Genomic DNA, 15,319 nt, shown 5'->3' with positions numbered 1-15,319 from the left:
AGCCCTGGAGTGTGTGTGAGCAGGGGGAGGGCTGCAGTGTGAGAGCTGAAGGTGAGAAAGAGAGCCCTGTAGGGCGGCATGGGGTTCGTAATCATGGCAGCCCTGAAAGGGACTGATGGGGAGACTTAGGAGGGTGCTGATGGGGGCATCCCCTCAGGCATCCTGCCTGTGTACCACTCCCTCTTTGCTCTGGCCACGGAGGACCTGTCCTGCTGGTTCCCCCCGAGCCACATCTTCTCCGTGGAGGACTCAGGCACCCAAGTCCTGGTCTACAGGCTCCGGTAGGAAGCACATCACCCCTACTCCCACAGGCATGGGTTGAAGGTTACCAAGAGGGGATGCCCTTTGTTGAGGGCAAGGGGAGTTTAAAACAACAGTGATCCTACAACCTTATCATCTCCCTGCCCTTCCCGGTGGGTGCCCCAGGGAGGATGTGATCACTGCTCATTGCACAGATGAAGAACGGAGGCCAGAGAGTGTGCGCTGCTTGCCCAAGGTCATGTAGCAAGTCGGTGGCACAACCTGGGCTCTGTGAGGTCTCGGCAGGGTCTTCCACCCCTCCATATCCCTACTCCAGGCTTCTCCCCTTCCCCAACAGCTTTTACTTCCCCAACTGGTTTGGGCTAGAGAAGTGCCACCGCTTTGGGCTACGAAAGGACTTGGCCAGCGCCATCCTTGACCTGCCCGTCCTGGAGCACCTCTTCGCCCAGGTAGGGGTCTGCTGGGGCTTAGCCCCGGGTGGGGGGTGGGTCCACAGGGCAACCTCAAGGCTTGGAGTTGGGTGGCCTTGGCTGACCCTCTCTGTGGCAGCCCAGGGTTGGGAATTGGCCCAAGGGTGGGGGTCTGTAGGGCAACATCAGGGCTCACGGTTGGGCTGTGACCGGCCCCCAGCACCGAAATGACCTGGTGAGCGGCTGCCTCCCCGTGGGCCTCAGTCTCAAGGAGCAGGGTGAATGTCTCAGCCTGGCGGTGCTGGACCTGGCCCGGATGGCCTGCGAGCAGGCTCAGCAGCCTGAGGAGCTGCTAAAGACTGTCAGGTGAGGGCTTCCAGCCTGGGATCCCCAGTGGAGTCTACTTGGGAGTGAGCAAACGTGGCTTCACCGGGGCATCCCTAGAGTTCAAGCTCCCGTGAAGCTCCCCACCTACAAGCCTGCAGTATGTCCGTGTGACCCAGGACCCCACCAACCCATACCCAGCCCCACTGAGGCTCCAGTCCCTGCCTCCCTCCTGCAGCTAAAGGCCTGTGTGTGTCCGTCTGTCTCGTGGACCCCAGTGGCCCTCCCCCACCCTGAGGTCCTTCCCCCCAGGCGTGTCCTTGAGTGTCTCCGTGTGTGCCTCGTGCCCCCCAACTGAGGCCACACTTCCGCCCCTCAACTAAAATTCGGGTTTGTGTGTGTCCCCGTCCATACCTGTGGAGATCCCTCCCCACAGTGAGGACCCGCTACCCCCACTCGTAGCTACAAGGTCTGCCTCCCCCCCGACCTGCGCGACCTGATCCAAGGCCTGAGCTTCGTGACGCGGAAGCGCATCCGGAGGACCGTGCGTCGGGCCCTGCGCCGCGTGACCGCCTGCCAGGCTGACAGGCACTCGCTCATGGCCAAGTACATTATGGACCTGGAGAGGCTCGACCCGGCCAGGGCGGTCGAGACCTTCCTCGTGAGCCTCCCTGGGGCTGCTGATGGTCAAGATGCGCAGGGGCTGCTCCGAGTGGCTGGTGACAGCGGCATCGCATGGTGTCCAGGAGGACAAGAGGTGTGGGCGGCTGCTCTGCGGGGCCAAGGGCAGGGGCGGGGCCTTGGAGGGGGGGCAGGAGAGTGGGCGGGGTGAAGGAGGCGAGAGACTGAGAGCTCCGACCGGGGCCGGCAGAGTGAGAGGTGGGGCTGAGCTAGAGGGGCGGGAATGGGAAAATGGGCGAGACTTAGAGGGAGGGGACTGGTTGGGCGGGGGCTCGGGGCGGGGCTTGCTGAAGGTCGGGGGAGGAGTCAGGACTGAGATGGGGCGGGGCTCCGGGCGGGACTGAGAAAGCCCGGGAGGTGGAGTGGTGCTAAGCGAGGGAGGGGCTCAGGGAGGGGACTCGCCGACAGAAGGAGACGGGGTTTAGCAGGGATGGGGTGGGAGACATTGGGGATGGGCTGGGGAGGGTTTGTGAGCGGTGGGATTGATAGAAGGGGCCGGGGTTTGGCAGGGGCGAGGTGGGAAGGGGCCGGGGCTGGGAGAGGCTGAGAGGATCCGGGCTTATGGCGTGGGTTGATGGGGTCCAAGTTTCCAAGATGGACTGGGGGCTCCGAGGGGACGGGATCGCCAGCTTCAGCCCTCCCCTTGATCCCAGGCCCTCCAGCCCTTCTGCGACTTTCCAGAAATTGTGGACATCAGCATCAAGCAGGCTCCGCGTGTTGGCCCGGCCGGGGAGCACCGCCTGGTCACCGTCACCAGGACAGACAACCAGATCCTGGTGGGTGCTGGACCCTTTCCCCTCCCGCCTAACCCCGACTGCGGGGACGCGGAACCGTCGCCTTCGGGCCGCAGCGGGCGCTGACGCGGATCCTCACAGGAGGCCGAGTTCCCGGGGCTGCCGGCCGCGTTGTCCTTCGTGGCGCTCGTCGACGGCTACTTCCGGCTGACCTCCGACTCCAGGCACTTCTTCTGCAAGGAGGTTGCTCCGCCGCGGCTGCTGGAGGAGGTGGCAGAGCAGTGCCACGGCCCCATCACGTAAGGGTCCGCCCCCCATGCCTGCCCTCCACGGCCGGAGCTCGGTTCGAATCTTGGCCACTCCCCTTTCTGTGCCTCAGTGTCCTCCCCTCCCAGGAGCCTTGGACAGGGGTCAAGTGCTGGAACAGCGCCTGGTGCATGGTTGGCGCTCAGTGAGACTAGGCTCTCCTTTCTGCTGTCCAGCGCCGTGGCTTCCCTTTCTCTGATTCCTTGGGGCCCCAGGGCCAATTCCTGGGGATGGATGGCACCAGGGTCCACCTGCAGCCTCTTCTTTACTCCCCTAGTAGAAGCCCTGACCTTTGGCTCATTTTAAAAGCAGGAAGGAGACAGGGAATGTTAGCTGGTGAGGGTCCCGGGGCTTCAGAGGGACCAGGATTAGAACCCAAGTTTAGCTTGGGTTTCTCTGCCTCCATCTCTTTCTGTCTTTTCCTCCGGCCTTTCTCCACAGCCTGGATTTTGCCATCAACAAGCTCAAGACTGGGGGTTCACGTCCGGGCTCCTACGTTCTCCGCCGCAGTCCCCAGGATTTTGACTGCTTCCTCCTCACTGTCTGTGTCCAGGTTAGTCCACCACTAGAAGCCAGGTGCAGGGAGGGCTTCCTGAAGGAGATGACCTTTGATCTGAGACCTATTCCTTGAGGAAGAGGAGGGTAAAGGCATTCCCAGGGGTGGGAACAGCATATGCAAAGGCTTGGAGTTTGGAATGAGCCTGTGGTGCCCGAGGAAGATGGGGTGAGGGGAAGGTACTGCCCACTTCCACTCAGGGACCACTCCTCCTTGCAGACCCCCCTGGGTCCTGATTACAAGGGCTGCCTCATCCGGTGTGACCCCACGGGGACCTTCTCCCTGGCTGGCCTAGGCCGTCCCCACAGCAGTCTTCGAGAGCTCTTGGCAGCCTGCTGGGACGGCGGGCTGCACGTGGATGGGGTTGCGCTGAACCTCACAGTCTGCTGCACCCCCAAACCCAAAGGTGAGCCCACACCCTCCCCTGAGCTGAGCAATGGATCTGGGATCCTGCGTTGTGTGGCAAGGGGCAGGGATTGCAGGTCCAGATGGGTTAGGGAAAAAAAAGTGATTTATGGGCTTGTGGAATAGATGCCAGCTTCAGGCACGACAAGGTCCAGTAGCGGCTGGATCCAAGAGCTGTCACTGACACTTAGAGTCTCTCCATCTCTTGCCTCTTCCTCTGGGTGAATTTCACTCTCAGACAAACCCCTTGGATGGGGCAACTCTGAGGTGTGAGTTCTTCAGAGTCTTCCAGAATCTCTAGCAGGACTGAGACTAGGTTGCCCACAGGGTTGCCTGTTCTTCGGTGACCCCCCCCTCCCAGTGGGGCTTCCTAGAGTCTCAAATAAACCACGAACCTTGGATTCCTCACCCCAGGGTTGGCTTCTGGGGGAGACCCCAAATCAAGGCAGGGCCTGAGCAAACCTTAGGGAACCTTCCACTGCTGACCTCTGTTTTTCTTCCTCCACCTCCTCCCGTAGAAAAGTCCAACCTGATTGTGGTGCGGAGGGGTTGCAACCCCCCCACGTCGTCCCCTGTTCAGCCCCAATCCCAATGCCAGCTGAGTCAGATGACGTTTCACAAGATCCCTCCTGAGAGCCTGGAGTGGGTATGTGGCCCCAGGAGATGGAAGGGGGACCTCACGTTGGGATCCAGACACTGGGTCCACATCACACTCATTCACATCTCTGCTGTGTGGCCTCAAGCATGTGACATAACCTCCTTTGCCTCTGTTTCATTATCTGTAAAATGGGGCCAGGGCCGGGGGCCAGGATCCCCTCAGGAGCCCCCTTACCAGCCTCTCCTGTTGCCCCCTCACCCTCCAGCATGAGAACTTGGGTCACGGGTCCTTCACCAAGATTTACCGGGGTTGTCGCCATGAGGTCGTGGAGGGCGAGGCCCGGGAGACGGAGGTGCTGCTCAAAGTGATGGATGCCAAGCATAAAAACTGCATGGAGGTGAGTGTGATGGGGACCAGGACTTTGGGGTCAGGACTGGCTGGAGAGAGCATTATGGATTCAGAGAAATTTAAAAACACACAGGTCTTAAAATGTCAGAAACGTAGCTGCAGCATCTCCAAACCATGGAACACAGAAGGGTCGGGGAATTTAGATGCAAACAGAAAAAGTACACCAAACAGAAGAAACAGCCAGTGCAAAGGTCCTGAGGCAGGGTTGTGCCTGGCATTTTTTTTTTTTTAAGATTTTATTTATTTATTTGACAGAGAGAGAGAGAGAGCACAAGCAGGGGGAGCAGCTGAGGGAGAGGAAGAAGCAGATTCCCTGCTAAGCAGGGAGCCCAACGCAGGGCTCGATCCCAGGACTGTGGGGTCATGACCTGAGCTGAAGGCAGACACTTAACCAACTGAGCCACCTGGGCACCCCCGTGCCTGGCATGTTTAAGGAACAGTGAGGAGGGGGTGTCTGGTTTGCTCGGTTGGAAGAGCGTGCGACTCTTAATCTCAGGGTCATGAGTTCGAGCCCCACACTGGGTGCAGAGATTACTAAAATAAATAAAACTGAAAAAAAAAGTGAAGAAGGGCCAGTGGGCTGGAGAGGAGCGATCAAAGGAGAAGAGGGGAGTGATGTGGATGGAAGCGTCAGCAGGGGTTGTGCCAGCCAGGGAAGGCTTGAGCCCTCCTTGAACCCCAAGTCTGTGTGAGTGACCCAAGGTAGATTACAGTGGGGACTTCCAGCCCCATGATACAGAGTCCTGTGTATGCTGGTGGTGGACTCCAAGGTCAAAGGAGGCTTGTGGTGAGGGGTCCTCCTGAGGCTGATCTGTGAGCAGCAAGTTTGGGGTGCTTGGCCAGACCCTAGAGTGGGAGGAATGCATGGACCTTCTCTCCCTTCTCCTCTCCCCAGTCATTTCTGGAAGCAGCGAGTTTGATGAGCCAAGTGTCATACCAGCATCTTGTGTTGCTCCATGGCGTGTGCATGGCTGGAGACAGTGAGAGACAACCCCCCTACCCCCGCCCCCACCCCAACCCTCGCCCCCACCCCCGCCCTTCCTCATGGAGATGGTCTATAGCGACACTACGATACAAAGCCAGAGCCCGCCCTGGCTGGAGCCCCCATGTCCCCCAGGGTCCATCACCTTGTTACCTGTGGCCTTCATTTGTCACTCTTGGGGCAGCAGCTCTAGGCTCCCACCAAGACTCAGCCCCGCAGAATTATCTCAAGTCAGACAGGCCCGGGTTCCAATGCCCCCCCTTCTGTAGCTTTGCAAGGGCCGAGTTACCGCTCCAAGCTCCAGTCCCACCAGATCAGTACAGCAGCTATTTACCGGGAGCCCAGGATGGGCCAGGAGCTGCGCTGGGCACCGTGGGTGGTCAGGGGCTGCTAGGCCAGCATGGAGATTAGGCAATGATTCTGGATAGGCAAAGATAAGTTCAAAGCAGAGAAGGCAAAGGTAAGTAGGAATTAAGGAAGAGGAGGAGGAAGGATGTTCCAGACAGAACATGCGAAGGGCTGGAAGTGAGATGCGGAGAGAGTACAGTGCCTTCCAGGCATCTCGGGGGCAATCGGTCCCATAAGTGAGGAGGAGGAGAGGTGAGTAGGGTAAGGATGGAGGGAACCAGAACCGAGAGCTCCGGGGACCCCTGAGGGTGGGGCGGGGGCGGAGCCTGTTCAACACGGATGCAGTCCTGCCCCCCAGCCCTGCCCCTCCCTGCCGCCACCAGGTATCATGGTGCAGGAGTTTGTACACCTGGGAGCTCTGGACACGTACCTGCTCAAGTCTGGCCACCTGGTGCCAGCCAGCTGGAAGCTGCAGGTGATCAAGCAGCTGGCCTACGCCCTCAACTACCTGGTGAGTGCTCCTCTGCTTGCTCTACCTTCTATGTACAGAATGGAGGGGCAATTGAGAGTGGGCTCTGTGGTATGGATAGGAGTTTGGCAAGGATGTAAGGGGAGGGCATTTTAGACTGAGGGCACAGCATATGTACAGGCTCAGAGGTGTCAGAGCAGGAGAAGGGAACAGGTGGTCATTGGTGGCTTTCAGGGGGAGTAGCGAGCCCTGAGGCTGGGCAGAGGGAAGGCTTGCCAGAAGAGGGACCGTGGGAGCTGGGCCTTGAGGGTTGAATAAAATCTCAAGTGGAGAAAAGGAGGGTATGTCAGGTTGAGAGCACAGCCTGGGCCAAGGCCTGCAGCTTAGAGGATGGGTTGTGTGTCCTGGGAGGCATCCGGCTGTTCAGTTGGCAGGAGACCAGGGTAGGGGTGTGGAAGACAGAATGTCATAGAAGAGTGAGCAAGTATCTCAAAGGGCCCTGAATGCTAGGCTGAGGACCTCTGACTTTATCCGAAAGGCAATAGGGAGCCACAGGGTGGGTTTGAAAGGGGAGGGACACAGGGCAGCCAAAGGGGTGAACCAGAGGAGGGAAGACAGGTGGCCAGTAGTCTAGGGAATGGTTTAGAAGTATGGTCTGAGCAGCCGCAGGTGGGCTTTGAAGGATGTGTAGTGGCTCTCCAGCCAGACCGTTCATCCAGCAAACCCTCCCTGGCATTCTCTATGCCTGGCCCATGTAGGAAGACAAAGGCCTCCCCCATGGCAATGTCTCAGCCCGGAAGGTGCTCCTGGCTCGCGAAGGGGCTGATGGGAACCTGCCCTTCATCAAGCTGAGTGACCCTGGTGTCAGCCCCACTGTGCTAAACCGGGAGAGTAAGTACAGAAGGGTGGAGGGAGGGGCCTAGTGGGGCAGGGAATCAGACCCCTGACCCCAGCCCCACTCCCCAGTGCTCACTGACAGGATCCCCTGGGTGGCCCCTGAGTGTCTCCAGGAGGCCCGGACACTTGGCTTGGAAGCCGACAAGTGGGGTTTTGGTGCCACAGTCTGGGAGGTGTTCAGCGGGATCCCGATGCCCATCAGCACCCTGGATCCTGCCAAGGTCAGAGCACCAGCACTGACCTCTAGAGTGCCCGTTTGGGAGAAGGGTGGACTGAGGTCCAGCTTGGGGAGGATGGGCTGGTTGGGGCAGAGGGGGGGACTCCTGAGGATGCTCTGGGAGTGACCGGCCACTCTTCTGGACCTCAGAAGCTCCAGTTTTATGAGGAACAGCAGCAGCTGCCTGCCCCCAAGTGGATGGAGCTGGCCACACTGATCCAACAGTGCATGGCCTATGAGTCAGGCCAGAGGCCCTCCTTCCGCGCCATCATCCGTGACCTGAACAGCCTCATCACTTCAGGTGCCCATTGGGCTGGGCAGGGTGGGCAGGGCTGGCATGTCATATCAGGCCGGGGGGGGGAGGGGAGTGACATTTGCCTGCAGAACTGGGCCTGTGTGCTTGGCAGGGTTGGAGGGGTTGGTGACTGCAACAGTCAGCATGAGCCTCAGCTGCTGCTGTAACAAGCAGACCCCCTCAGCTCCAGGTTGAACATGATGGATAGTTCCTTCTCATTCAGGGAGGGGGTCCAGGTCAACAGGCACCTCTCCCTTTGTGGCTCCACCCATCCCATGGCCTCAGGTCCCTGTTGGATCCTCTGCAGACAAGAGAGAGGGAGACTGTGGAGGGTCCCATGCTAGATTTCCTCGGGCCAGGCCTGAAAGAGCAGCCAGCATTTCTCCCCCATTAGCCTGAGCTCAATCCTGCACCACGCTTCACAGCAGTGGAGTCTGGGAAATGCCTTTCTGTCTCCAAAGCTAGATGTAGTTTGCACAGCACGCAGAACACATAAGGGGTCTGCCTTTGCCCAGGTGGCCTCTTTTCCCAGCCCCCCCCCAGCAAAGTACCCTTAGGCTTGCAGTGGCCCTGCCATAATGCACAGAGAAGGTAAGTGTGCAGATTGAAGTCCCCTAGCAAGTCAGCTTAGGAAGGGGACCCAAGGCCCAATGCACCAGTCACTTACTAGCCGTGTCCCGCAGATTATGAGCTCCTCTCAGACCCCACGCCCGGTGCCTTGGCGCCCCGTGACGGGCTATGGAATGGCGCCCAGCTCTACGCCTACCAGGACCCTACCATTTTTGAGGAGAGACACCTCAAGTACATCTCACAGCTGGGCAAGGTGAGGCGGGCCGGGCCGGGCCAGGCGAGGAAGCACCCGTGCAGCCGTGCGCTTGGACACCAGCCCTGCTGTCCTCCAGGGTAACTTCGGCAGCGTGGAACTGTGCCGCTATGACCCGCTGGGTGACAACACGGGCGCCCTAGTGGCAGTGAAGCAGCTGCAGCACAGCGGGCCAGACCAGCAGAGGGACTTTGAGAGGGAGATCCAGATCCTCAAAGCCCTTCACAGCGACTTCATCGTCAAGTACCGCGGTGTCAGCTATGGCCCAGGTGAGCCACTTCCCCAACGGGGGGCTCTTCAGAGCACACACCCTCATCCTCCTGCAGTAGCATTTTAGGGTGGTCTGGGAACACCAGGAGGGGCGCTGTTGATGCTCTTTGTCCAGATTTGGATGGCCACGGGTTCGAATTCCCGCTGTCTCCCTTAGCAGCTGGGAGACCTCGGGCAGGCGATTTAACCTCTCTGAGCATTGATTTCTCTACCTGAAAAAGGGGTCATTATCAGGTTTAAATGAATCAATGTAGTTTGTAGAAAGTACTGAAGAGCCATTAGCGAAAACTGCCGTTGTAGCTGTTCCCATTTTACAGAAAGCAATATTGAGGCTGGGAGGGGCCCAGGGTGTACTCTGATAGAGGAGGAAGAATCGGGAGGGGCAGTAGACAGAGCTGGGCCCTGCGGTGACTCCTCCTAGCCTCCCCTCCTTTCACCTAGGCCGTCAGAGCTTGCGGCTGGTGATGGAGTACCTGCCCAGCGGCTGCCTGCGCGACTTCCTGCAGCGGCACCGCGCGCGCCTCGACGCCAGCCGCCTGCTCCTCTACGCCTCGCAGATCTGCAAGGTGCGGGGCGTGCCCCGGGACCCGGGACCCGGGGACTGAGGGGGCTAAGTCTGGGCGGGGGTCTGCGTGGAGTTGTGGGGAAGGCTGAGGGTTGAAGTTTGGGGTCCAGGTCAGGTTGGAGGAGTGGTTGAGTTAGGGCTGAGGTCAGGACTGGAGGGCAGGATGGGTCCAGGGCAGGGTTAGGCTTGGGGTCTGGGATGGGTTTGGATTGGATTCCAGGTTATGCTGGAGTCTGTACGTCACGCTCGCCTGTAGGGCATGGAGTACCTGGGCTCCTGCCGCTGCGTGCACCGCGACCTGGCAGCGCGTAACATCCTGGTGGAGAGCGAGACGCACGTCAAGATCGCCGACTTTGGCCTCGCCAAGCTGCTGCCACTCGACAAAGACTACTACGTGGTCCGCGAGCCCGGCCAGAGCCCCATCTTCTGGTGGGGACCCCGCCCTGGCCCACCTCTCCTCCCCACTACTTTGGCGCCTACCTCGCTCCCACCTTCGTGAGCCCGCTGTGGCCCCGCCCTTCCCATAGTCCTGGTCCAGCCCCTAGCGCGATGGCCGCGCCCCCTCGACACTGGCCCCGCCCCTGCCCCGGCATCTACGGCCCGTCCTGACCCGGCCCAGGCCCCCCACTTCTCCCCACGACCCTGGCTCCTCCCCTGCCTCCACCGTCCTGGCCCCGCCCCTCCTCCCCGCTGTCCTGGGCCCGCCCCGGCTCCGCCCCTCCCGCAGCCCCAGCCCTTCCCAGGACACGGCCTTCCTACCGGTGTACCGTCCCTTCCCCACAGCCTGGTCCCATCCCGCTCCGCCCCTCGGCACTGGCCCCGCCCCCAAGAGCCACTGCTCCGCCCTGATCCCGCCCAGACCTTCCGTAGTGTTGGAGAATATCCCACAGGCAGAGAAACTCTGACCCCGGAGCTGGGACTGACCTTCTCATAGCCCCCACCTACCACTGACCAGCTCTCTCAGCGCAAGGATGATCCCTTTCCCGTACTCTGCCTCACTTTCTCATCCGAAGATCTCTTGTCACCTTCTAGGTATGCCCCAGAGTCCCTCTCTGACAACATCTTCTCGCGCCAGTCGGATGTCTGGAGCTTCGGGGTCGTCCTGTACGAGCTTTTCACCTACGGCAACAAGAGTTGCAGCCCCTCAGCCGTGAGTCAGCACCCCTGGATCCCCAGTACCCTCCTCTCCCCAACCCCTTACCGGCCAATCCCTGCCCTGTTTGTGCCCGAGTCACTCTTTTGCTCAGTGTCACCTGGTTCCAGCATTATATAGGCCCTCTATAATGGAGAGGACCTCTCTTCACTAAGGCTGACCCCCACTACCAGGGGCAGCCCCCTCCCCCTCCATCACAGGTGACTCCATCTCCTCCCTTACGGATGGCCCCTCTCCCCCCCCCCCCCCGTGATTCTCTCCCTCCCTTCACTATGGCTGCCCCCTGCCCCGCATCCCAACCCCCTCCCCAATCATTGGCGGCCCCTTCTCCCTCCTTCACGGATGGCACCTCCCCCACCACGGGTGCTCCCTCTTGGTCCCAGGAGTTCCTGCGGATGATGGAATGTGATCGAGATGTCCCCGCCCTCTGCCGCCTCCTGGAGCTGCTGGCTGAGGGCCAGAGGCTGCCCGCGCCTCCTGCCTGCCCTGGTGAGGTGAGCACTGGAGGGCCTGCCTCAGTTTCCCTCTCTGGATTTTCCTGGGCAAGCCAGCTGACCCCTTTGGGTCTCCCCACCTCCTGTTGTCTCTTGATTGAGAGCATACCCCGGGGTATGAATCCGAAGGGGATTTTGTGTATGGCAAGTCACAAACTCTTTCAGATCCTCAATTTACCCATCTCCAAAATGGGAATAACAATGCCTTATGGGGTGGGGGAAGATCAGACAAGTTAACACCTCTCCAGTGCTCAGCTTAGAGTCCAGCACGCTGTCAACACTCCATAAATGTTAATGACTCTTACAGCTGTCCTCACAACTTTTGTGGAAATGTCTGACATGAGGTTGGTCATTCATAAATTGATCTGCCCAGGGGCACCTGAGTGGCTCAGGCAGTTAAGCGACTGACTGTTGGTTTCCGCTCAGGTCATGATCCCTGGGTGATGAGATCAAGCCCCACGTCAGGCTCTGCACTGGGTGTGGAGTTTGCTTGAGATTCTTTCCTCCTCCCTCTCCTCCCCCATGCTCCTCCCCCAATGCACGCGCTCTCTCTCTCAAGTAAATAAATAACATCTTTATAAATAAATAAATAAAAAATTATCTGCCCAGGCCACAAATGTTTATTGAGCACTGACTGTGTGCCAGGCTCTGTGCTGGGTGCTGGGGACCCAGCAGGGGATAGAACAGATACTATGCTGTCCTCCTGGTAACCAGCAGAGGCTAACAAGAATATTCTGGTAGTTATCAGTGTCTGGAAACAGTTGAACAGGGGGAAATGAGGGGGTGTGGTTGTGGTCAGGGAGGGCCCTTAGAGGGGGTGATCCTGAAGGAGGAGGAGGAGCCTACCCATGGGGAAAGCTGGGAGAGGGCATTCTCAGTGGTGGACACAGCAGGTGCAAAGGCCCTGAGGTGGAATGAGTTTGATGCATTTAAATAATGAGATGGGGGCAGATGTGGCTGCAGGGAACAAGAGAGAAGGTGATGGAAGGAGACAGGGGAGGGCAATGAGAGTTTGTTCTAAGACCTTTAGGGAGCCATGGAGGCTTTGGAGCAGGGGAGGGATGGAATCTAATCTATGTTTTAAAACTGTGAATAGGAGTCATGTCCTTCCTATCACTCATATGTGACCCTGTTGTCTCCTCCCACCCCATCAGGTTCATGAGCTCATGAAGCTATGCTGGGCCCCTAGCTCGCAAGACCGGCCAACATTCAGTGCCCTGGGCCCCCAGCTGGATGCGCTATGGAGTGCCAGCCGGGGGTAGCAGAGAGTGTGACACTCACACCTTCCCTGCTTGTCTGGAGGGAGAAACCCACTTACTTCATTTTTCTATCTGCTGCACACATATCTCTGGGTTCTGGTCTTTGTGGACTGGCTGTGTGACCTTGGGCAGGAAGTTGCCCCTCTCTTGGCTTCTGGCTTCACAGAGACCCCCATGGGGCAAATAACATTGCATTTGGGCAGCACCTCTGGCTTGTGGGGCAACAGCAGGCTTGTGGAGGCAGGAACTTGTAAAGATCCAAGATGAATGCCTCGGTGGGGCCTGCTATGCCTTGCCCCCAGAATTGAGAAACCAGATTCAAGCCCCTCCCATCTTCCGATCCTCTCAGGGTTTGGCCTCGAGCTTCCTGTCTCAGGAAAGACGTTGCAGAGCTTTAAGTGTATGATCTCAGGCTTCTGTTCCCACATCCCCCTTTGCTGGGGGAGGCCACAGAGAAGAGCAGTTAGCGCTGTTTGGAAATTCACTTTTTGGGAGGAGCCTGCATGACTTTTTGGGATCGTGTGAGGGGCCGGGAGAGGCTGGGGTCCCAGTCCCCCCTAACTGTACCAGAGCGCCCCGGGGCTTCCGTTTGCCCACTTGAACACTGGGACCCTTTCTGTCCTGACCGGAGGGTCACACAGTTGATGACGCTGGAGACTTACAGGACCTTTGCAGCAGCTGAGGGAAGGAAAGGCATTCTTGGCAGAGGGAACAGCATGGTGAGAGTGAGGAGGCTCAGAGTACAGAGGTTAAGAGCCCGGTGTTGGAGCCTACGGTTCTGCCACTTATTTGCCGTGTGATGGTAGGCAACTTGCCTCCCGTACTGGGTCTCAGTTCCATCCCCTGTACAATGGGCACATAAATGGTGCTGTCCTCTTCCTGTACCCAGGCAGCTTTTGAAGGCTTGTGAGAAGGCATCTGGTGCAGGTTAAGCCCTTCCCTCCCCCTCATTCCTCACCTGCCTGCAGTCTTTTCTGCCACGTTTGCCCCCCCCCCAAAAAAACTCTTATTTATCTCTCAAAACCCCAGCTGTCACCTCCCTGCAGCCTCCCCTGGCAGGCTCCCACCTCTCCTCACCCACCCTGTAATTCCCTCTGACTGGAGGGCTGAGGTGTCTGTTCAGATCCCTCTCCTCTGACCTGGAGGCTCCCTGGGGGCTGGGCTGGGCTGGGCACAAAGGGGACTCTGGGAGCATTGGTTGAATGAATAAAGTTCAGTGGAAAGAATGGTGTGTGGCTGGACTTGGGTGATGGGGAATTTTGGCGGGGGGTGTAAGCTGGGGAGGAATGTGGTTAGGGCTGGGCAATGGAGATCCCCTGGGGGCCACGATGGGAGCCTCAGGGTAGGCAGGGGGAGGAGAGACATCAGGGTGGCGCATTGGCTGGGGTCCTGGAGGACAGAACCCTACCCCCAGCTCCAGCTGCTGGCCTTGGCTCTGTCCTAAGGAACTGATTACAGGCTCTTGGTGGGTGGAAGGAACAGGCTGCTCTGGGGGGTTCAGAGGGCAAGGTTGGGGTGGGAGGCTGTGGGGAGGGGTCCAACATCAGTAGGGGCCAAGCAAGTCTCCCTCAGGACTGCTGGACAGATATGAGGAGTAATAGAAAGACAGAGACCGAGAGAGATAGAAGAGATTGAGAAGGAGAGACAGACTCAGAGAGACAGAGAGGGCAGGAGAGAGACAGTCTCCCTCCCTCTTGCCCACTCTCAGCCCAGGGAAAGCCACCTGCTTCGGTGAAAAGCAGGAGGGGTGCTCTGGGCTCAAGCAAGACAGGGGTTTTCAGCTCAGGCTCTCCCTTGCCTTGGATGGAGTGTCCTTCCTTCTCTCTGCTCTAGTTTCCCTCCTTGGTAAACCGAAGTCATAGTGAGCAAACACAGCCAGCTTCATTCCAGGCCCTCCAGTCCCTGCCCTGCCCAAGGAGACCCTGATATGGGAGAGACAGAGCCAGCCAACAGCCCCAGCCCCAGCCTCCCCTGGACCCCCTCCCTGAGCCTCAGTGTCCTTATTGATACAGGAATAAGGACAGCAAGATTCTGATTGTCCCTGGTCTCAGATGGCTGGCTGCCTAACCCCCACCTTGTGGAATCATTCTCCGTTTATCTAGTTCAGCTCCCTAAAATGGTTGTTGTTGTTGTTATAAAGACTCAGCCTATCAATAACCAGTGTTGATGTTAAAACCACCGTTGTGGCTTTTACTATGATTGCAAGATCCCCTTCAGCACCACCCATCAGGAAACTTTGAAAAAGTAAAGGCTTATTACTCACAAGACCTCAGAGTTACACAGCCAACCTAGGGCTGCACCCCGAGGTCACCGGTGGAAACAGGGAGCCAACTTGGGCTTGCGGCTCTGCTTTTATTGGGGTCCAGGGTGGGGGGGCCTAGGGTTTCCCTGGCTCACTCCTCATTGGTGGATTTCAGACACAGAGCGGGCATTGAATGCTCTGAGCTGGTTGGCACATGGCTCTCTTCCCTGGACGTGGTGGCCTGAATCACCGGTGTCCCCAATCACCACTGCGTGGGGCTGCCGAGGCTCTCCCGCCGTGGACTCACTCCTGTTTCACAGCTCTGGAGGCTGGAAGTCAGGGTGCCGGAGCTGAGGATGCTTCCTGGCTGCCACCTGGCTGCCTTCTGGCCAGTTGCTCATGTGGAGAAGGAGGGGGTGTGGGGGCACGGTCTCTCACACCCCCTTCTTAGGAGAGCACGAATCCCATTGCAAACCCCCCTTCCACTCCCTGATGATCTCCCAGAGCCCCCACGTCCACAGACACTATCACAATGGCGAGTCAGGCTTAAACATAGGAATTGGGGGGGGGGGGGTTGTACTGGTTAGGTCTCAGCCTGTCCATATCTGGTGTCTGGGTGGAC

The 15,319-nt window shown here is 58.7% G+C and overlaps 1 protein-coding gene across 2 annotated transcripts; it reads left to right on the top strand.

Moving 5' to 3' along the window:
- Nucleotides 1–13,681, top strand: JAK3 (Janus kinase 3). Of its 2 annotated transcripts, XM_057311637.1 has the most exons (22): nucleotides 1–281; nucleotides 599–710; nucleotides 892–1,037; nucleotides 1,458–1,752; nucleotides 2,330–2,452; nucleotides 2,552–2,709; nucleotides 3,158–3,269; nucleotides 3,492–3,678; nucleotides 4,196–4,323; nucleotides 4,541–4,672; nucleotides 5,579–5,663; nucleotides 6,397–6,524; nucleotides 7,241–7,373; nucleotides 7,449–7,600; nucleotides 7,747–7,897; nucleotides 8,575–8,714; nucleotides 8,794–8,983; nucleotides 9,426–9,550; nucleotides 9,806–9,978; nucleotides 10,582–10,699; nucleotides 11,086–11,196; nucleotides 12,351–13,681. In XM_057311637.1, exons 3-22 carry the CDS (start codon nucleotides 988–990, stop codon nucleotides 12,456–12,458), a joined length of 2,799 nt encoding a protein of 932 aa, XP_057167620.1. In that variant the 5' UTR covers nucleotides 1–281; nucleotides 599–710; nucleotides 892–987; the 3' UTR covers nucleotides 12,459–13,681. The 2 variants fall into 2 exon arrangements, with proteins under 2 accessions (XP_057167620.1, XP_057167619.1); XM_057311636.1 differs by having other exon boundaries at nucleotides 1–710.
- The last annotated feature ends 1,638 nt before the right edge of the window (nucleotides 13,682–15,319 follow it).

This window comes from Ursus arctos, unplaced genomic scaffold, assembly GCF_023065955.2.
Source record: "Ursus arctos isolate Adak ecotype North America unplaced genomic scaffold, UrsArc2.0 scaffold_14, whole genome shotgun sequence".
Lineage (NCBI taxonomy): Eukaryota > Metazoa > Chordata > Mammalia > Carnivora > Ursidae > Ursus > Ursus arctos.
The sequence above is the reverse complement of the archived record's forward strand: the minus strand, read 5'-3'. Positions and strand labels throughout refer to the sequence as shown.

Coding starts and splice junctions, on each gene's coding strand:
- JAK3 (XM_057311636.1), top strand. CDS start 456: ATGAAGAACGGAGGCCAGAGAGTGTGCGCTGCTTGCCCAAGGTCATGT. Junction 3,270..3,491: donor TCCTCACTGTCTGTGTCCAG/GTTAGTCCACCA, acceptor TCCTCCTTGCAG/ACCCCCCTGGGTCCTGATTA. Junction 7,374..7,448: donor CACTGTGCTAAACCGGGAGA/GTAAGTACAGAA, acceptor CCCACTCCCCAG/TGCTCACTGACAGGATCCCC.